Here is a 22,364-nt window from a genome sequence, read left to right on the forward strand (position 1 = left end):
TTATTCAGAAACCCCTCAGGAGAAGGAGCTCTTTACTGATGTAGGAAAGGCTGTTCAGCTGTCTGGCATCATAGCCAGGCGGGGGGCCTTTGGAGTAGTCAGGTAGGGGGACAGGGCTGAGCTGGTGTAACTCACACTATTGGGGCCTGTGGTGGGAGGGTTGGCAGGACTACTGGTGGATGACGGGGAAAGGGTGTTCAGCACCACAGCACCCTCATCCAGGGAGCGCTTGTAGGGGACTGGAGCCTCATCTCGGAGGTCCTGGAAGGCCAGGTATGCCTGGAATATCTGTGGGCAGGAAAGGGTAGGATTTAAGTTGGCTGGGATGGAACGGGAAGACAGGGAGACTCAGGAACTGTCATAGGGGATGCAGTGGATAGCTGTCTGCTCACTCCCCAACAGTACCCAAGATGGGGATGCCTGAGGAAGGTAGGCTTGGAGGATGACAGCAGAGGCCCCGGGAGAGTCCTGGTTGTAGCCCTCCCAACCCACCCTGGAGGGGTGCCAGGGCTTGTCCTCACCCAGACAGGGACGGAGAAGAAAGCAAAGGCAATGGCTGCCTTGGCGCTGCTGTTCCCCAAGAGGAAGTGCTTGGACTTCGAATGCTGCCACTGGCTGGCCAGGAAGCAGAAGGCCACAAACCAGACACCTGCCCAGATGACTGGAGGGGTGAGGGAAGAAAAGAAGTGGGTAAGCTTGCTGGGGCACAGGCTAGGTGTGCTACGGATGGGTTAGGGAGTCCTGTGACCCCCCCACCAGTGCTAATCTAAATCCCTCAAGTGTCCCCAGAAGTCAACTTCTGGAGTGGCGTTTCCACATGTAGCTGGAGCTACATGTAGTGTCAACTTCATCAGCGTCTCAAAGAAGCCCAGTTCCCTGTAGGCCAGGCACATCTCATGTGCTGGGGGCCTTCACAGAGGACAGACACATCTCATGTGCTGGGGGCCTTGAGAGAGGACAGCCTCTTTTCAGTGAAGAGCTTCTCTGACAGAAGCAGTCTCTGGCTCTGAGGAGCTGGGAATGGCTGCTAGGGAGGGGAAAAGAGGTAGTGTAAAGAGGATCTGAGGGCCTGGGTATAAAATGTGGGCTTTCTGTGTGCCGAGCTCCACAGATCTATAGCACGGTTATGGAGCACAGGGCTTGCCATCCACTGGGCAGCAGTGGCTCAGTCAGATGACTACCGCAGCCTCTGCTTTTCTTGTAAAATAAGATGAGCAGGACTTACCCCAAGGGCTGTCTTAGAACTGGAGAAGAGGAGGCTCACACCTTAATGGTGTGCCTAACAGTGGGAAGTGCTCAGCAGGTGTCCTTAACTCATTCCACACCAGAACTCCCTGCAAGGTAGAGTCTTCTTCCTAACTTTCACTGAGGGTCCATCTGGCTCAGTGCTCTGAATCAAATTTCCACCATGGGGTGGGCTTTCCAGGCTGTGTTCAGTGAGCCAGGGAGTGAAATGAAAGGAAGAAGCAGCTTGGGCTAGAGGCGAGGAGGAGATGGGAAGGATGAAGGACTAGAAGATGCTTCTGGGAGAAACCATGGAGTCAGACCCTCACAGTGGGAGGACCATCAGGCACAGGCTTGGTAGGGTGGATCCAGGACTGTGACCTGTAGGCACTGGGGAGCCTGGGAGGGCTGAACAGAAGGGTGCTCCGCATGGTCCCCTGGGACTCACCAGCCAGGATGAAGTCTAAGAGCTGGAAGGCTGTCTTAAAGCGGCTGCCTGTGATGCGGCTCTCACGGGCGTCTAGGGCAAGGAAGACCAAGCTGCTGAGGAATGACAGGAAGCCAGCTCCTACTGCGAAGGTGCAGGCCACGTGATTGCTGTTGAGGACACAGTGGAGCTGAGGAGACTCTGTCCTGTTCTGGTAACCATCAGTTAGTAGAGAGGAAAAGATGACCAGGGAAAAGACCTGTGAACCGCAGCAGACGGGGGAACTCAGTGCCTCCTTCCAGATGCCTTTCCCTTTGGGTGGCACTCTGGGTACCGGGCATTCTGCAGCTGCCCCTCCTGAGACTGCCTCAGAGCCCTGTGTCTGCCCTTCATCTCCTTTCCCCCATCCAGGCTCTGGCCTCATCCTTTCCCTACCCTCATCCCAGTCCCCCTCTGCTCTTCCAGCTTGCAGTCCCTCAAGGCTCCCCAGTGTCCCAGTTTTAGCCCATCACCTTGGCTTCCAACGCACTCTTGCCTTAGCTAACTTAATCTCTGTCCCCTCATCCTTTCTCTGTTCTGTACTCTCCTGCCACCACCCTTGTTCAAGGTACAAGACCTACTAAAAGGTGTCCCCCTCCTCTCCCTTCCACACCAGGGCCTTTTCATGTTAGTGAAGCACTCTACCACTGAGCTCTGTGTTCTGATGTGGGATTCCCCTCTGTGTGCTGTGCTTACCATTGATAAACACAGGAACTGTATTTATTTGGGCTATAGCAGAGCTATAGGGGAACAGAGCTAGGTGGGGAAAACTAAGCTGGGTTCTGGGAGAGAGAAGTGAGAGTCAGAGAGAAGCCATGGAGCCACCACTGGAGACAGACGCGCTGAGACTTTGCTGGTAGGCCAGGACCTCATGGTGATGCACAGATTAATGGAGATGGGTTCAATTAAGATGTAAGAATTAGCCAATAAGAAGCTAGAGCTAATGGGCCAAGCAGCAATTTAAATAATACAGTTTCTGTGTGGTTATCTTGGTTCTGGATGGCTGGGACAAACAGGTAGCCTCTTCCTACAGTGTTCAGTCCCAATTAACATTTATTTATTTATTTGCTTATTTACTTATTTACTTATTTATTTATTTATTTATTTATTTATTTATTTATTTATTTTAAGACATGGTTTCTCTGGCTGGCCCTGAACTCACAGAGATTTGCCTGCCTCTGCCTCCTGAGTCCTGGGATTAAAGGAGTGCGCCACCACTGCCCAGCTAATTTATTATTATTATTATTATTTTGGTGTTTTGAGAAAGAGTTTCTCTATGTATTCCTAGCTGTCCTAGAACTCCCTCTGTAGACCAGGCTGGCCTCGAACTCAGAGAGATCTGCCTGCCTTTACTTCCCGAGTGCTGGGATTAAAGGCATGCGCCACCACTACTCAGTTCATCTTTTTAACTTTTAAATTTATTAATTTAACATGTGTAGGTATTTTGTCTGTTTTTATGTCTACAAACTACGTGTATGCAATGCCCATGGGAGAACTGGAGTTACAGATGGTCTGTAAGCCACCCTATGTCTGTTGAGAACTGAACCTGGGACCTCTGGAATAGCAGCTAGTACTCACAACAGCAGATCCATTTTCTCAGCTCCCAAATCGTTTTTAAAGGATTTTAAATTATGCATGTTTGGCCATATCTATGCTCTGTGTGTGTGCGCGCGTGTGTGCCTGCTTGCCTGTGGAAGTGAGAAGGTATTGGATCCCCTGGAGCTGGTGTTATAGGTAGTTGTGAGGTAGGTGCTGGGAACCAAACTCAGATTCTCTGCAAGAGTAGCAAGTACTCTTAGCTGCCAAGCCATCTTCCAGCTCCCTCCTCACCCAATTCATTTTTTGAAATAAACTTGTGAAATAATCAAAATATACCAAAAATGTGCAAAGGCATAACAGACATGCAGTTGCTGATTACAGAATTAAAATGTCAATATTCTGACTTTTTACTTTGGGATTTTTTTTTTTTTTTTTGAGACAGGATTTCACAAGCAGCCCTGGCTGGCCTTGAGCTCATAGTCATCTTCCTGCCTCAGCCTCCCAAGTTCTGGGGTTATAGGCATGGAACACTGCATCTAGTTTTTGCTTAAGAATTCTTTAAAAAGCACTACAGCACTGCCTTGGTAACTGCGTCCACACCCGTGCACCTGCGTTCCTGAGGTGGCGCTATAACCACCCACGACAAAGGCACTGTTCTGATAATATGTATGAGGCACTGAGGACAAGGAACTGGATGAATTTTTCAGCTAGTGAGCAGCAGAGCCTCCACTGGGACCCCAGCCATATAGCTCTTCATCTTTCATGGTCTGCTTCATGCTAGAGCCAGCCTTGAGAGCAGAGGCTCCTATGAGCGCAAATCTGTGAAAGACTAAAGCCCCTGTCACACTGCAGTGTGGCAAGCCCTATGTCAGGCATAGAAGGAACCTGTGTGTGTCTACTGGGTAGAAAGGGAAGTTGGTCTAGCGGGCATTCTTCATGGAATGCTCCAGGATGAGAAACGTTGAGTAGTGGGACCATTGCTTGGAAGGTTGAGAGCAGGGCAGGGCAGGATCAGCTCGCAGTGTGGAAAAAGCCTTCGGGTGCTGTAGAGTTAGTTAGCTGGCTGAGGGGTAAGTCTGCATGCTGGGGAGTCAGGTCAGAGCAGAGTGGACAAGAGCTGAAGTTTGGGTGGAAACCGAAGTTCTGGGGCTGAATTTAGAAAGTAGTAAGTTGAGATCTGGATGTTAAGGGAGTTTTGCAAGGCATGGTGGTACATGCCTATAATCCATTGGCTCACAACCTTTGTAAAGCTGCGACCCTTTATATGAACTCCTCATGCTGCGGTGACCCCAAGCCATAAAATTATTTTAGTTGCTACTTCATAGATGTAATTTTGCTACTGTTGTGAATTATAATGTAAATATCTGATATGCAGGATATCTATGTAGGCAGGAGCTAGTGCTCAGAGACCTCAACATCACACCCAAAGAGGTGTGACAGTTAAAACTCTCATTTGAATTTTTTAATTCTAAGATCTACTTTATATGTATGAATGTTTAGCCTGGATGTATGCATGTACCAGTTGTGTCGCTGGTGCATTCAGGTCAGAAGAGGGCATTAGATCCCCTGGAACTCGAGTTAAGGATGGTTGTGAGCCACTATTTGGGTGGTCAGAGTTGAACTTGGGTCCTCTGGAAAAACGAGAGCCATCTCTCTAGCCCCTCATTAGAATGTCTTCAAGCAGGACATGTGCTCAACTATGTTCATAGCAGCTTTGTTTGTCATAGCCAGAACCTGGAAACAACCTAAATGCTCCTCAACCAAAGAATGGATGAGGAAAATGTGGTATGTTTACACAATGGAGTACTACACAGCAGAAAAAAATAATGACAGCTTGAGTATTTCAGGAAAATGGATGGAGCTAGAAAACATTATTTTGAGTGAGGCAACCCAGACACAGAAAGACAATTATCACATGTACTCACTCATAAGTGGTTTTTAAACATAAAGCAAAGAAAGCCAGCCTACAAAACCACAATCCCAGAGAATTTAGACAACAATGAGGACACTAAGAGGGACTTACATAGATCTAATCTTCATGGGAAGTAGAAAGTATAAAAAGACAAGATCTTCTGAGTAAATTGGGAGCATGGGGACCTTGGAGGAGAGTTGAAGAGGAGAGGGGAGAGGCAGAGAAGGGAGCAGAGAAAAATGTAAAACTCAATAAATATCAATAAAAAATGGAAATAAAAAATTTCTTCAAGCATGGAAGGGTCCTAAGATAGCTAGGGCGAGACCCAGGGATTGGGGAGTTCTGTGGGGTCACGTGGCCGATGGACTGTATAAAGGGTGAGGGCGAGAGAGAAGTTCACAGAGCAGGCTGGGAGGGAGGACAAAGCCCTGAGGAATTCAGACATTTTGACTCTAAGTGTAAACAATGGGAAGTTGTGCAGAAGAAAAAGGAAAATTTTGATAAGCTTTGAATTCCCAGGGACAGGTTCTTCAGGGGTGTGTATGTTTGCAGCAGTGCAGGTAGGACCTCAATTAATGTGTGAAGAGTAACTCTTGGGCTGGAGAGATGGCTCAGAGGTTAAGAGCACTGACCACTCTTCCAGAGGTCATGAGTTCAATTCCCAGCAACCACATGGTGGCTCACAACCATCTGTAATGGGATCTGGTGCCCTCTTCTGGCCTGCAAGTATACATGCAACCAAAACACTGTATATGTAATAAATAAATAAATCTTTTTAAAAAAAGAGTAACTCTTTCCATGTCCTTCAGTGTGTGGGGTGAGGTAAAAGGCCTTCCCGAATCACCTGCCTTTGTCCTGTCTTCCTGTCTCTCTTCTTGCCAGGTACTTTCTAGTTAAGTTCATGAAGGAAGGCTGTAAGACGGTCTGGGACAATGGTTCTCAACCTTTCCTACATTACGATTCATACAGTAGCAGAATTACAGTTATGAAGTAGCAATGAAATGATTTTGTGACACTGCGCTAGGAAGGATGAGAACTACTGGTCTGGGAGCTAAGGATCAGTCTTGAGGAAGCACACTGCTCATCCCAAGATGAGGCCGGGGAAGAACAGGCTTTGTACCCATGCTCCTCCCTGGAACTGTGTATCACCTCACAAAGGGAAGTATACATTACTAATTCCCTACCACACTACAGCACAGCAGAAAGAGCCACACGTTTCTGACTCTGCAAAGCTGTGTAGCTTTGAGCAAGTCACTCAGACCTTGGGACCTCAGTTTCCCAGTGTGTTTATGTTGTGGAGAACAGTGGAGGCTCAGGTCTGGTAAGTATTCAGAACAATATTGGTTCACAGTACTCACTAGAGAGGAAGCAGACCCTTAAAGTTAGCTGCTCTAGGCTGGGGCTTGAGTCCAGCCCTCCTGACTTCCAGGCCCTAGGGCTGTTAGTCCACAGTGGCGCCTAGGTCATTGGAAATGTGGGGAGGGGCATCAACTAGCTGGGGATCCTATTTCCTTGAAGGCTGAGACCCTGTCTCTTTCAGCACCCTCCTTCTCTTGTCTCCAGGAAGGGAACAAAGATTCATGCGTTCAGATACCAGCTGGCAAGAAGCATGGAGGACACAAATACCAGCTGCCCAGAGACTTCCACTCAGGAACTAGGCCAGGGGAAGGAGATTGTTGGGAAGGGAGGATGGGAGCCCAGGCAAAGTCCATGACCACAAGGTCTAGCATGGCTGGCTGCCTTCCCCCTGGCTTGCCCTTGGCCGTACCAGCTGGGCTCCCTGCTCCTTCATGCTTGCTTCCCCTTTCCAGGCACTGGAGACAGAGAGTGGATCTGAGTTTGACTTCTTCATCTGATGGGTAATGACCTTGACAGATCACTCAACCTCTGTCTGGGAGTCTCAGTTTCCCCTTGGATTATACATATTAGTATGTCCTTGTCATAGGTTGGGGTGAGGAGAGAAGGCACCAGGGAGCAGTGTGTGACAGTCATAAGTCCCCTCTTCTGACAATAAAAGACAGTGTGCACCAGTTCCTGTCATCCCAGGTTCCTCCAGCCCTCTCCTCCCTCACAGCTGAGAATTATTTCAGTGACAATACTTGCTATTTAAGGAGAGCTCAGCATTTGCCAGCCCCTGCTAGTCAGCGTGTATATGTATTGCCTTGTCTCATCTTCACAGCAATCCTGCCCAGGAGTGGGGGTATTGGGCACAGGTTTGGAGAAGATGGATGTGTCAGGCCACAGTCTGACCATGCAAGCTACTGAGCCAAAGGGTCATTTCTGGGAAGGAAAGGCACTGCTGCTGCTGCTGCTGCTGGCTATGCCTGGGGCAGCCCAACCAACGGTAGTTTGTCCCTCTGACAGACATACAGGCTAAGAGTCAAAGTTGGGCCTGTCTGAATTGTTCCAGAGGACAGAGAGAAGATACTCTGGATACTCTGGATTGGGAACCTGAGGAGACTCTCACTGCAGAACCAGGTCAGAAGGATGGTTCCTGCTCCCATGACCCTAACCAGATCTCATCATTGGTCCTCAGTTGCCAGCTCTGTCTGGGGAAAACAACAGAAGCAGAACAGGCTGGCTGAGCATGGGTGGCTCATGCCTATATCCCAGCACCCAGGGAGGCTCAAACAGAAGCTCTGTTATGAATTCGAGGCCAGCCTGGTTAGGCTACAGAATTAAGAGCCTGTCTCAAACAACAAAAATATACAAAAGACATCCCAGACGTAAAAAAGGGTGTGTGTGGGCATGATGGTGAGAGATGGCTCAGCGGTTAAGAGAATGTACTGCGTGTGGTGATTTGAATGGGAATGGCCCCCACACGCTCATATGTTTGATTTTTGTTTGTTTGAGACAAGGTCTCTATGTAGTTTTGGCTGTCTTGGAGTTTGCTGTGTAAACTATGCTGGCCTCAAACTCACAGAGATCCTCCTGCCTCTGCTTCCTGAGTGCTAGGATTAAAGATGTGTACCACTATGCCTTGGCCAGGCTCATATATTTGAATGCTTGGTCCCTAGTAGGTGGAACTATTTGGTAAGGATTAGGAGGTGTGACCTTGTTGGAGGAGGTGTGTCACTAGGGGTAGACTTCGAGGTTTCAAAAGCCCATGCCATTCCTGTTTGTTCTTTCTGTCTCTAACTTGCAGATAGGAAGTAGGCTCTCAGCCACTGCTCCAGCTCCATGCATGCATACATGCATACCTGCTTGCCGCCTTGCTCCCTGCCCTGATGGTCATGGACTCACCCTCGGAAACTCTAAGCAGGCCTTCAATGAAAAGCTTTCTGTGTAAGTGCCTTGGCTGTGGTGCCGTTTCACAGCCATACAACAGTGACAGTAACAGTGACGCTGCGCTTACAGTGGGTCCAGGTCTCGGTTCCCAGAAGCCCCGATTGTCAGCTCTGACTGCACTTCCAGATGATCTGGCACTCTTTAGCCTCACCAGTGCCTACATGCATGTGGTGCACATAAACTCATGAAGGCACATTCAAATAATTTAAAAGAGAAGGAAGCAGTGCAGGCTAAGCCCATAGACATAGTCTGTACTGATGTTGAGAGGCAGTGATTGGTTCGATGTCAGGGTCACACAGCATGAGTGGGCTGACTGTGGATTTTTCTCCCAGTGTCCTGACTCTCTGGGGATATGGTAGCGACTAAAGGGTGCACAGAAAGCGTCAGCACCGTGTCTGACAGTGACCACTCACACCCGATGCCTTAATCTGTTGCGTACTGCCTTCTTCCCATCTGTAGGTCTTTTCCTGTTTGAAATAGACCTCAGTCCCTGTTTTCCCCATCCCCACCTGGAAATGGAAAATGAATGGTTATCTCATAGAACACAGTGGTACTGCCCCTTTCTGTGTTAACTTTAATGGATGCTGGTTAATGGAATTTTCTGGCATGATGAAAATGTCCTGAACCTACGATGTCCAATGAGAAAGCCACAAGGTACTTGCAGCAGCTCAGCCCCTGAAATATAGCCACACTGAATGTAGAATGCTATTTGAATTAAATTAGTCGGAATTGGAGTAGCTCATGTGGTTTGTGGCTACCCCACTGGGCAAGCAGTCTTCAAATGCTCTGATTCCATTTATCAAAATTATGGGTTTTTTTTTGGGGGGGGGGAAGGAGTATATTTCTTCTCCTTTAAAGGGTTCTTTTTCACTTTTTTCTTTCTCTTACACTGTCACCTAGACTGGCCCCAAACCCATGACAACTCTCCTCCTGCAGTCTCTCATGTGCTGATATTACAAACCATGCCCAAGTTTGTGGGGTCCTTTCTTGTGGTGAGTTAACTGGTATTGAGAACGGCTAGTTGCATGACCAGATCATCAGTAAAAGGTGGCTTCAGCTTTAGGCTCCTGTGTGCTTGCTTCCCTATCTAACCCCTCCCTCTTTCGGATCTGAGAACTGATCTCTCCTGTGTCCTGATCCGCAGGGTCTCACCCCTCCGCAGACCCTCGAGATGCTCTTTGGTTTCCTCAGAAAGCGCACAGTTTCACTGTCTGCCAGGTCCTGCAGGCTTTCAGGAAGATGCATGGTGGCTGCTTTTCTTTGGGTGTCCTGGGAGGTAGGGGCAGGGGTGTTGGGTGCTGCTTTCTGGGCACCGCTGTCTGTGTGCTTCAAGCCCACCCCAGGGCTCAATTGCTGCAAGACAACACAAATGGGAATGTCTGAGTCGGGGTGCTGGGAGGCGGGAGCATTGGCCCAGGCTTGGGTAGGGTGGATGCTGGAGTCAGCATCTGGTGTCAAGGGACTGGGTGTCCAGAGGTGGGAGCCAGTTTGAGACTGAGGGTCCCCTGACCTGGACTCCCAAGGTGGGGAAGGATGGACCGAGGGGCTGTTAGGAGCTTTAGGAAGAGAGGGGAATAGGGTGAAGGGGTTGCTTCAGTTTCCAGTAGTCAGGAATATGGGGTGAGAACCTGCTGGGTGGTTCTGGGTGCTGGAGTAAGGGATGAGAGGTTCTGGGAATGGGAACCCAGGTCCTAAAAGTTGGAAGTAGGCTCAAGGACTGTTGGAGGTCTCAGGAGCTGATAAGGGCCGGAGGGTTCTGAGGACCCTGGCATTGGGAATACAGGATGAGGGTGATGAGGGTGAACAGACCTGCCGGGTCCTCAGAGTGGTTAGGGCCCCCAGGACATGGGACACTAGTGAGGAGGGCTGTAGACGATAGTCCCGGAGGGAGTGTAGCTAGCTCCCTTGGCATTACAAGGCCGTGGAGGGGCCCAGGCATATCTGAGATATTCCCTGACTTGGGTCATTTCCCATAACATGAGCCTTGCTTAGGCTTCAGCTCTGTCTCAGGGAAGACACATTGTCTCATACTGGGGTCTGGTCTGTCAGCCGGCCACTCACGGGGCAACCTTCTTAGAACAGGGCCTTCCCTCACCCCAGGGGGACGCTGCCGGAGGAGGACCACCTATTCTCCCAGGGCCGAGGACCAGCGTTCACCTCTGGGAGCTAGAATCCTCGTCTGCCCGCCCTCCTCTCCCGCTCCCGGGCGCCACCTCTAGCCTCCTTTTGGGTCCTCTTTTTCCCGCCTTTTCTGTTCTCTAAAGGTGATTGGCTGCACCCAAGTCCCGCCCCTTTCTTTTCCACCTATCCGAGCTGACTAGGGGAAAGGCGTAGTCTCGGCAGACGTTGGGCGGGTCGCCGTTGGCCGGGAGCGCGCTCGAGGGCCCGGCCCCGCCCCAGCCTCCGGCCTTGTCGCACCCGCCCCGCCTCTCTCTTTGAAATAGCGGGCCGGGTGACGCTTCTTTGGCGCGTGCGCACACCTAAACACAGATTAGCGGTGAAGCATGCGTAATTGAGATGAAGGCGCTTTAAAAAAAAAAAAATGGTTTCAAAGACCCAAGCTCTGCGCATGCGTCTAACTGTTTGCTGAAGCCTATCCTCTGGGCCCAGGATCTCTTCGTGCACATGCGCAGAAGGCTCAATGACAGTCGCGCGTCGGCTAAGGTGAGGGAAGGGTGGGGGAATTGCATGGCCCAGGGAGGACGGCCCAGCACTCGCTATTAACTTTTCCTGGTTTCCCAACACTCCTGAGATTCACCTCCCTGTCAAAGTTCCGCAGAGACCACCTGTACCACTACAGAGCCCCTGAGCCTGCAAAATGTTCCAAACTACAACTTCTGCCCCTAGTCTGTAACCCACCTAAATGTGCAGTGTAGAAGGAACCGGACAAGAACGCTAAGATAGAGATTGTCGTCCCCCCCCCCGAAGGGCGGGGTGCGTGGAGGTACTGCCTCCAACTGACCTTTGACACCCCTTCATTTGCTTATGTTTAGGCTCTGGGAAAGGGGGCTGGCCATGTTGCATGTGACCTGGGGGTCCAAGGTCCGAGTATGGTCCCTGGTGCCTGCTCTTCTTGGGACTCCCCGAGCTCTGTCGTCCCTGGCGAACAGGATGGGGGTGTACCGAAAGATGTGGAACCCCACGGAGCCCCGCGACTGGGCCCAGCAGTACCGCGAGCGCTTCATTCCATTCTCCAAGGAGCAGCTGCTCCGCCTCCTGATACAGGTACTGCCCACCAGTGGTCTAAGAGCCTGGGGACTACAATTTCCAGCCGACCTTGCGACTGCACCACTATACCTGCTATTGAGGATTGCTCTAGCGCCTCCCGGGAGTTGTAGTTCCTGGTCCCTTAGCATGCCTAGTGGTTGCAAGAAGAATTAGAATGCAGGGGCAAGAGCTCCAAGATGAGATGCCTAAAGAACTCCAGACCCGGGCTTCTTCCAGACTTTAAACAGGCACTCTGAGACCTGAGGTTTTCCTTGAAATAGATTTAACTGTCTTCCTCATCATTACTTTCTACTACGTAATAAAATCGTACCTTCAAAGCTGTAATCATAATTATTATCACACTTTGAATTCTTACCCTGTGGCCCAGGGCTACATGGTTGTCATGTATAGAACCATCAGAACAACTCATAAGAAAGAGACCACCACCATCCCATTTTACAGGTGAGGTAAAAGCAGAGCAATGATCACACTTGGTTGACTCTTGGAGTGAGTGCCCTACCTCACCCCGATGTACTGAGAGTCTGAGCTCTCAGCCCGCCATCACTGTCAGATCTACCGCTGTTGAAGACGATCATTACTATAAGTTACTTATTGATTGACTGCTGTGTATACCAAGTCCTATGCTAGACTATATACCTGTGCACATAGCGCACATATGGTCTCATTAAAATTTCCCATAGTTGGGCTAGGAATATGGCTTATTAGTTAAGAGCGTTTGTTACTCCGAGGAAGACCCAGGATCTGCTTCTAGCACCCACGTGGTAGTTCACAGTCATGCATTGCTCTAATTCCAGGGGATTCAGTGCCCTCTTCTGATGGCTGTTGGCACTAGGCATACATGTGGTGTCATATACATACATATAGTCAAAACACACATGTGCAAAAAATAAATACATTCTCCATAGCCATCTGCTCACGAGGAAACCGAAGCTCAGGCAGGCTTGGACATTCGTCTGGATAATGGCTATCTTCATGTGGCACTCTGGAGCCAGGGGGGCCTATCATGACCTTCAGCAAATGGCTTCATTGAGCCTGTTTCCCCCTTTGAAAAACTGGGGTTGTAACTCCACCAACCCTCTCTCTTCTCTGGAGGATGATTCTGTCAAGAAAGAGCACCAGCCACATGGCACACATTCTGGGAATGTTTGACATTAGTGCAGAGTAGGTGCCCAGCCTCTGGCTCTCCCTATGCGATGTATGCTGCGCCTGTACAATTGGTCCAGAGTTCCCATCCTGTATGTGGGGTACCTTGAGAGGGTTTCTCTGGAGGAAGAGGAAAGAAGCTTAACGAGGTTTTCTTCTGGCTACCAGGAGTTCCACTCTAGCCCAGCGGAGAGAGCGGCTTTGGAGGCATTCTCAAGTCACGTGGACTTCTGTACCCTGTTTCACTACCATCAACTCCTGGCCAGGCTGCAGGTCTGTCATGTCTTGTCATGCATGTTTGCTCTTTGTCTGTTTAGTACTTAGTACATGCTTGGAGCCTAGCTCTCTTTTAAGTTCTGAGGATAGACCAGGACAGATGTAGCTATACCCTCATTGGAGTTGGCCATTTCAGATGGGGAGCCTCTGAAAATAAAATGAGTGTAAAATATGATGTCTGGAGGGCGGATCTGCATGGGAAGTAAGGAACTTTGCCTTGTACCTCCGCCGGCTTCCTCCTCTCATTTACCTAACTTATTGCCTCCGACCGTCTCTTATCTCTCTCCGTCTATCTCGCAGAGAATACTCTAGACACGTATCCTACGCTCCCTGCTATCTCTCTCTCTCTATCTATATCTCCTCTCTCTCTCTTCTCTCTATCTTCATTTCTGTCTCTACTTCTCGTCTGAGATGTGTTTTAACTCTGCACAGACCAGGATCCAGGATGCTCTTGAACTCAGAGATCCACCTGCTTTTGCTTCCTTTGTGCTGGCTGGCATTAGAGGTGTGTGGGGCAGTATGCCTGGAGGAAGTTAGTTATTTGAGCAGCCTGTTGGCCTGCGGAGGATGACAGGAAGACTCTCTCTGTGGTGAAGAAGCTTTGGAAGGATGTGATGATACGAGACTAAGAGGATTAGTGTTTTACACTGGGATATGGTAACAAAAATGCAGTCTGTTGGCTGTTTTATACACTAGCATTTGAGCTCTAAATATCAACTCAAAGCATCCAGGATCTAGGACCTAATGGGCTGTGTTTTGGGTTTTCGAGACAGGTTTTCTCTGTAGCTTTGGAGCCTGTCCTGGAACTAGCTCTTGTAGACCAGGCTTGAACTCACAGAGATCTGCCTGCCTCTGCCTCCTGAGTGCTGGGATTAAAAGTGTATGGCACCACCGCCCGGCACGAGATTATTTCTTCATTCACACCTGTTGCTCTCAGCCTCATCCTCACACATGGGAGGGTTGAGCAAGAACTCTATGGTCTCTCATAAGGATCTCCGTGAGGGCCCTAGCCTCACCACCTCAGTCTAACCTGCTAATGTCACATTGTGGCAAGGAGACTGACCCTTTTTCTCTAGCTCGTCCATAAATTAGACAGAGCTGATAGTTTAGGTGCAGCCACAGTTACAGTGACAGCAAAGGCCACTTGAAGCTGTTACGGCTGCAGACCAACCAGACGATCATTATGAAGGGCACCCCTATATCCCTAGGTTAGGGCTCCTTCCCACCAGCTGGTGAGGGGCCAAATTTTCTTGAGATATATGAGGTTGGGACTCCACAGACCACTGAGTTGATTTCACATTCCAGCCTCTGGCTGCCCTCTCTTCCTTGAACAACTACAACACTTCTGAGCCCGGGTGCACTGTGCCTGGCTGCAGCCCGCTCTGCTACTGCTAGCCCCATTTATACAGACAAAAAAGCCAGGCTCAGGGAGGATCTGGGAATGTTCAAGGTCGCAGGGATCACAGGTACTGTGTCAGTCCCAGACCTCCTCACCCGCCACTGCCACCGTGTTCTGTCATTGGGGCACATGTGGCTTCTAGAGGTAGAATTAATTAATTCTTTTTTTTTTTTTAAAAATATTGCTTCTTGTTCTCTTTTTAAAAAAGATTTATTTATATATTTATTATGTATACAACATCTGCCTTCATGTATACCCGCATGCCAGAAGAGGGCACCAGATCTCATTATGAGATGGTTGTAAGCCACTGTGTGGTTGCTGGGAATTGAACTCAGGACCTCTGGAAGAGCAGTCAGTGCTCTTAACCACTGAACCATCTCTCCAGCCCCTAGAATTAATTCTCTTTCAAAATATTTCGCTATGTAAAATTTATTGTCCTTCCCTCTCTTCCCCCTTCCTCCAAGATGGGGGTCTCACTATGTAGCACTGACTGGCCTTGAGCTCAGAGATCTGCCTGCCTCTGCCTCCTGAGTGCCTTCGTGAAAGGTGTGTACCACCATGCCTGACCTTGCTATGTAAATGTTTAAATACATAGAGATGCAGAATAGAATATGTGTATACCATTATCGGTGGGGCAGATTTCCTGGTCAGGAGCTAGGAGCTTTAGGTTGGTGTTATGCACAGTCCCCACACTCCAAAGTGAAGTTACTGAGGAGGGTTTTGCACAGGGGAACCGGACCTATGGTCAGTGTGAGCAGGCACCTCTAGTGGTCTCTTAGTAGAAAGTGTGGTAAAGGCATACTGAAGTCCTGCAACCACAGCCCCAGCCATTGGTCCAGTGCCCCAGCCTGCCTGGACAATCAGTCCCCAGAACATGGGGAGTGGATTTGGTGATGGGGGATTCTTTCAGGTCGAGATACTGCTGGCCTCAGGTTCTGTGTCACCAGCTGTGTGCTCAGATCAAATCTAGACATGGTTAGATCCTGGGTCTACTTTGAACGTAGTGCGTTCAGACTGCTTTATGCTGGGACCTGGGCCAGTGAGAAGAGCCCAGGACGACCCAGGCTGTACCCTTCTCACTGAGGCAGGGAAGATGGTGAGTGGGCAGCATTTGGGTGCTGTCGGGGGTAGCCTGAAACTGCAAGGACTGGATCAGCCCTGGGCTGTACATCAGGACTCAGGTGGGAGGCCCCAGGACATGGGCTACCACCAGATAGCCATTGCCCTTATTCTCTAGCAACGTGAGGCTCTCCTGAGCCTGGAGATAGGCCTGTAGCCGCCCTCAGGGTGCTGCGTGGGAATGGTGGGGACAGACAAGAATCAGAGCCCCTTGTGAGTGCAGAGGACTGGTGGTCTGTGTAGCTACTGAGGCTGGCTGTGACTCTCCTGGAGGTCAGTATGCAGATTCTGAAATGGTGCTTCCTGCGGCTTGGCAAGACACACTGTTGCAGCAACTTTCCTCATGTGGTTTTTAAGTTCAAACTTGCAGGGACCAAGTCTGGCAGTGCACTCCTATAACCCCAGCATTGGGAGGTGGAAGATCAGGGTTCAAGGTCAGACTTGGATACATAAACGGGTTTTAGAAAAGCAAACAGAACCAATAACTCAGCTTATAAGGGTGCTTGCCACTAAGTCTGATGACCTGAATTTGATCCCTGGAATCCGCATGGTGGAAGGAGAGAACTAACGTCTTCAAGTTATCCTTTGACTTTCACACCTATGTTGTGGTGTGCGTGCAAGTGCACACACACTGTCATACTGAATTATATATATGCACACACATACAGGCTGGAGAGACGGCTCAGTGCTTTAGAGCACACACTGCTTTTCCAGAAGCCCTTTTGGTTCCTAGCACTCACATCAGGTGACTCATAACCACCTGTGACTGCAGCACCTGGGAGCCAATGCCTTCCTCTGGCTTCACAGTGAACACACATGCATAGTTAGAAGTAAAAATAAATCTTAAAAATTATTGTAATATAGTAAAATTTGTTCCTTGAAAGCTCCATCGTGGCTAATGAGGTGATTCAGTAGGTGAAAGTTCTTGCCATACAAGCCCGATGACCTCGGTTCCAGCCCAGGACCTATGTCAAGGTGGAAATAAACATCCCAATATTACATACAAGTTTTGTAGGGCCTTATAGGTGTATGATTCTGCTTCCCCACGGCAATGGAAACCTTGTCAGGGCTTTATTTATTTATTGAGGTGTGGTCTCATTGGTAGCACAGGCTGGCCTCAGATCCACAAATGCACAATCCTCCTGCCTCAGCCTCCCAAGCACTAAAGGGCTTTTGTAAGTAAGTGGCAGATCTGGGTCCATATCTCAGTCCCACATCTGTACGCAAGGATGGCAGTGGTCCCATTTTCACATGCTGGAAAATGTGCCTCCAACCTGCTTCGAGCATAACAGAAACGTGTGCAGGATTTCCGTTCGCCCTCTCTGTCCATCGCTGGGATGTCACAGCAGTGAGAGAATAAGCTGGCTGCAGGGCCCAGGAGACTTGAGTGTATCAGTAAGGTCTTGAGACCATCCAGATATGGAGGCCATGCTCAGGGCTCAAGCAAAGTTGGCCACAGACCACATCCTTAGATGCCCAGAAGGACCTTGAAGGATTGCATGGCTGGGACTGAAGCTGCATCCTTAGAAGATGAGGATGAGGGGAGGGGAGGGGCTGTATCCTCCAGGCTCCGCCACAGCCAGGTTCTCCTCTGACAGCTTTAAAGGTAGACACCCAGGCATGGTGCATGTTCCTGTTCTCCCTTCTCCCGCCTCCCTGCTCACCGATTTCCCTACTTACCCAGCCTTATGAGTCGCTGTCCAGCACAGACATGCTTTTCCCAGTTCACTGTACCCACCCACAATGCAGATCTAACCACCACCAGCTTCCCTTTTGTCTTTGTTTGTTTGTTTTAATTTTTTAAGATTTATTTTATATGTATGAATACTTTGCCTACGTGTATATATGTGCACCACATGCAGGCCTGGTGCCCACAGAGATGAGAAAAAGATATCAGATACCATGGGGTACCTGCTCAGAGATTGTTCTGATACCCTGAGACCCTGTGTCCCTCAATGTTGGGCTGGGTTCCACTTCCCTCCAAGGCAAGTCACACTATTTGGGACAAATTACATCATGCTGGGACCAGATAGGCTGGCAGCTGCAATTCTCCCTGATCTTCCCCTACCTCCAGAGGATTGGGGGTGGTTGTCAGTACAGAAGATGTGGGGGGCTAGGGCAGATTTGAGGGGCTCTTAAAAAGATTCACCTTTCATTCTAAATTCAGTGGAAAGCTGTGTGGCAAGGCTTTGCATTAGCTTTAAGTAGGGAGAGCCCATAAATAAACAGAAGCCTCAGTTGGAAGTGGAGGGGTCAGGAGAGATGGGGTTCAGTGTGTGAAATCAGAAATTGAACATGGGGTGATGATAGGAGGGAGCCTGCAGATTAAGTATCCTGGGAGGGGAGAGCTGGGGGGGGGGTGCTGGAAGTGACAGGCTGGCATGTCTAGAACCAGGTGGGCATCTTGTGGAGGGAACGAAGAGTGGCTGTTTTGATGGCATGTGGGCTGCTGCGATGTGAGGTCCTGATGGGGTGTTGGCACCAGTTAGTGCACAGGCTCAGCTGTACACATAGCTCTATCCAGGGCTCTAGAGGCAGGGAGTCCTGTGGGGCCCTGGGACAAACAATTCCTTCCATGTTACTGTCCCTCTGCCCCTTGAAATGGCAGCATTTCATCCCCGTGTGATCTGCTGGAAGTGTCTGTTTTGCTTTGTTCTTTTAAATATTTTTGCTATCTTGGGACCCAGGTTGCTGAGCCAAAACCTCAACAGGGGATTCTAGGCAAATTTTCTACCATGAACTTTATCAGAAACCTGCCCTTCCTTCCTTCCTTCCTTCCTTCCTTCCTTCCTTCCTTCCTTCCTTCCTTCCTTCCTTCCTTCCTTTCTGATTTTTCGAGACAGGGTTACTCTGTAGCTCTGTAGACCGGGGCGGGGGGGGGGGGGGGGGGCTTGAACTCCCAGAGATCTGCTCTGCCTTCACTTCCTAAGTGCCGGGATTAGAAGCGTGCGCCGCCACCACTTGGCTTCTTCCATTCATTTTTGAGACAGGATATTGCTAAGTTGCCCAAGCTGGCTTTGAACTTTCCCTGTTCTTGCTTCTTCTTCTTTAGAAGATGGGAAGACAGGCCATGGCACAAGGTCCAGAGTACGTTGTCTTTTTTCTTTTTTAAAATCATATAAGGGGAGGTTAGTCAGGTACAGCCATGGGAGGGGATGTGGGGGAGACCTGGGAAAGCATTTACTTTCCTCACTATCCTGGAGACAGGTGCCATCCAAAACACATTGTGCTGGGCCACACCAGGCAGGCCTGGGATGCTGGGAGCTCTGTTATGGTTCCTGAGACAGGCAGGGAAGAAGCAGAAGCTTGGGACCGCACAGGATGAGACCTTTTGTAGGCTTGGTGTGGTGGGCTGTATGTGGTCTGGTGACTCGGAGGAAATGGCCCTGTGGGAGGACTGGAGGCATGTAGGCAGCTTTCGACCAACCAATCACCTTGCACACCTCAGACACACTTCTGGCTGGGCCTCTGCTGCTGCTGGGATGGCCATGCCTTCCACAGCCTGCAAGGTTTTGTTCTGACAGAGTCTTTCGACAGCCCAGGCTCACTCACTGTGTTAGTCTCCTGAGTGCTGGGATGACAGTGTGTGCCACCATGCCCGTCAGTACCTCTCCCTGCCCTCTTCTTCAAGGGTTCTCCAGCCAAAGTGCGGGAGGCCCAAATGTACAAATTTTAAAGCACTCATAGTTCATCAGGCCACGTAGGGTTTGAGGCTTGCACAACAAGTAGGAGCACAAGTTCAGCGGGGCGGTTGTCACCTCCATTCAGTCCCTCTGTGTGCCCTGGCCTTGGGCTCTCCACCAGGCAGTCTGGCTTCAGGGCAGAGACGTACTCAGGGCAGACCTCAGAAGGAAGCTGGAAATGTGGGTTTTGTTTTTTTTTTGTTTGTTTGTTTGTTTTTTGTTTTTTAAGACAAGGTTGCTTTTTGTTTTGACACAGGGTTCTCACTATGTTGCACTGGCTAACCTGGAACTCTTTATGTAGGTTAGGCTGGGCTTTAACTCATGGAGATCAATTTGAGTCTGCCTCCCAAGTGCTGGGATTAAAGATGTACACGCCACCGCATCCAGCTGCCCAGTGTTTTAGGTGTGTGTAGCAGGGTAACACTCTCTCTTGGAAGAGAGCATAGAACACCGAGCTCTGGGCTTTCCCAGGCCCCAGGGGTCCATATCCCTGTGTTGTAACCTCCCTGTTTTTCCTGTTGTCTCCCCTCAGGCCTTGTATGACCCCATCAACCCTGACAGGGAGACTCTGGACCAGCCATCCCTTTCTGATCCCCAGCGTCTGTCCAGTGAGAAGGATGTGCTCCAGGCTCTGGAGCCCCTGCTGGCCCAGGCCAACTTCTCTGCACTCTCTGAAGATACCCTGGCCTACGCACTTGTCGTCCATCACCCTCAGGATGAGGTCCAGGTATCTGTCCCCAGAGGAGCCATATTTGCTTACCTAGAGAAAGCACCCCTCTTCCCCAGCCACTTTGGCCCTCTGCCAGGAATGGGTTATCAGATGAGGGTCTTGGCCAGGCGCAGTGCTGCCACCTGACAGTTCTGTGATAAACAGTGTAAAGCGCATTCCGTGGGCTGGAGAGGTGACACTTGTTGCTCTTGCGAGGACCCAGGGTCTGTCCCCTGCACCCACATGGTCTCTTACAGCTGCCTGGGATTCAGTTCCGGGAGATCCAGCACCTTTTCTGTCCTTTCTGGGTGGACACCAGGCATGCCTGCAATGCACTTACATACATGGAGACCAAACACTTATAAAATAAAAATAAATCTTAAAAAATTCATAGGCTGGTATGGTGGTACACACTTTTAATCCTAGCCCGTGGGAGGCAGAGGCAGGTGGATCTCTGAGAGTTAGAGCTCAGCCTGGTCTACAGAGTGAGTTCCAGGCCAGTCTTGACTATATAGTGAAACCCTGTCTCAATATCACCTCCAACATTTTGTGTCTAAAAAAATGCACCAAGCAATAACAATCAAAAAACCTCTCTGTCTTCCCTTCTATAAAGTCATCAAAGGCGAAGAAATACTAAAATCTTGGGGCTGGAGAGATGGCTCAGAGGTTAAGAGCATTGCCTGCTCTTCCAAAGGTCCTGAGTTCAATTCCCAGCAACCACATGGTGGCTCACAACCATCTGTAATGAGATTTGGTGCCCTCTTCTGGCTTGCAGGGATATACACAGACAGAATATTGTATACATAATAAATAGGTATTTAAAAAAAAAAGAAATACTAAAATCTTCCAGTTCTACATTTTAGAGAACTTTCAAGTGTATTTTTTCTGGACATGTTGTGTCATATTTTAGGATGTGATCTGCCAGTGGCGGTGGGACATGGTTTAAGTGACGATGTCTTGTCTTCGTAGTTGTTTCATAAATGGAAACTCTTAAAACCAGTGCTGTTGTAGATTCTTAGCAGTTTCTTGTGTGCAGCCCCAATCCTATGCAATGTACAACATGGACCATGCATGACTCCCTTACCTACACACTGCGTGTTCAGCAGCAGAAGGCAGGGTCCATTTCTGGTAGGATGTGTATTCTGGCACCCCGCCCTTACCACCCGGCTCATGCTCAGCTACCTCTGCTTCCTTTTTCCCCCTTGGCAGGTGACAATAAATTTGGATCAGTATATCTACATGCAGTTCTGGGCCCTGGGCCAGAGAGTTGGGCAGATGCCCCACATGTCCAGTGTGGGCTCCAAACGTGGCTTCTTCAGAAAGTTGCCCCCTGTGGAGAGGTGAGGAGCAAAGGGGAGCAAGGTTTGAGTTGAGAGGGGATGATAGGTCAGTGTCTGGCTTTGGTGTCTTTGGCCAGGGAGAAGTCCAGAAATGGGAGGTATGATTGTCAGAATGCAGCCTTTTCTTCCCAAGAGGAAGTGTGAACTGCTTTTTCTAGAGAAAGAGTAGGGGAGGCCAGTCATCTCCATTTTCTAGACGAGGAAAACTGAGGGCCAGAGAGGGGAGGCCACATCCCGAAGAAGTGGCACAGCCATGCTTCGGTGCACGACTGACAGGTCCAGTAAGAATATAAAGTGACCACCCTCCATGGCGGAACGTGTAATCTACTCCCGCCTCCTTATGATTAGGTAGCTTTCTAAAAGGCCATGTAGCATGGAGACATGAGTTTTAGGTGTGTATCAGTCAGAGCTCTTTAAAGGAACAGAGCCGATTATGTGTGTGTGCATATATATAATAAATCATATATATGTATATATAGATATATATGTATATATATCATATATATGATATATATGCATATACACACATACATACACACACACACACACACACACACACACACACACACACATATATATTAGACTGGCTTTCAGGCTGTGGTCAGGGTAGTCCAATCATGGCTGCCTCATGATGGAAAGGGTAAGAATCCAGTGTTCATTCAGTCATGGAGGTTTCTGGAGAGCTGCTGAGGAACCCTGAAGTTAGTCCTAACCCAGGAAGAGGAATGCCTCAGCAGCAGGATGAATTTGCCAGTGGGAGTGAGAGCAAGCAGGCAGAAAGCAGAAGCCTCCTTTCTCCTGCCCTTTTATTTATTTGTTTTGAGACATGGTCTCCCCTTATGTTGCTCTGACTGGCCTGGAACTCCCTATGTAGACCAGGCTGGCCTCAAACTCAGAAATATCTGTCTGCCTCTGCCTACTGAGAGCTGGAATCAAAGGCGTGCACCCCCAACCCCCAGGCCTTCTATATGGGCTGTCACTAGAGTGTGATTGCCAAGTTTAGGGTAGGTTTGCCCACCTCAACAATCCAGTCAAGCG

General features: G+C 49.5%; 2 protein-coding genes across 6 annotated transcripts in view; one reads left to right on the forward strand and one right to left on the reverse strand.

Moving 5' to 3' along the window:
• On the reverse strand, positions 1–11,631 carry Syngr4 (synaptogyrin 4). Its single transcript, XM_038313983.1, has 5 exons — positions 11,392–11,631; positions 9,582–9,782; positions 1,673–1,910; positions 522–661; positions 1–288 (listed from the first exon to the last, which is right to left on the reverse strand). Exons 2-5 carry the CDS (start codon positions 9,672–9,674, stop codon positions 55–57), a joined length of 705 nt encoding a protein of 234 aa, XP_038169911.1. The 5' UTR covers positions 9,675–9,782; positions 11,392–11,631; the 3' UTR covers positions 1–54.
• Tmem143 (transmembrane protein 143) overlaps positions 10,986–22,364 on the forward strand; it is an 18,041-nt gene continuing 6,662 nt past the window's right edge. For 4 of the 5 annotated variants that reach the window (XR_005283509.1, XM_038313978.1, XM_038313979.1 and 1 more), the window contains exons 1-5: positions 10,986–11,093; positions 11,423–11,654; positions 12,969–13,073; positions 19,810–20,004; positions 21,196–21,326. Coding sequence is in view for 4 of the 5 variants with exons in the window: in XM_038313978.1 (XP_038169906.1) it covers positions 11,071–11,093; positions 11,423–11,654; positions 12,969–13,073; positions 19,810–20,004; positions 21,196–21,326 (686 nt within the window). In the remaining variant the exon portion in view is untranslated. The remainder of the gene's footprint in view (positions 11,094–11,422; positions 11,655–12,968; positions 13,074–19,809; positions 20,005–21,195; positions 21,327–22,364) is intronic. The other variant, XM_038313980.1, reaches the window with a different exon arrangement.

The sequence above is a fragment of the Arvicola amphibius genome, chromosome 12 (assembly GCF_903992535.2).
Source record: "Arvicola amphibius chromosome 12, mArvAmp1.2, whole genome shotgun sequence".
In the NCBI taxonomy this organism is placed as follows: Eukaryota; Metazoa; Chordata; class Mammalia; order Rodentia; family Cricetidae; genus Arvicola; species Arvicola amphibius.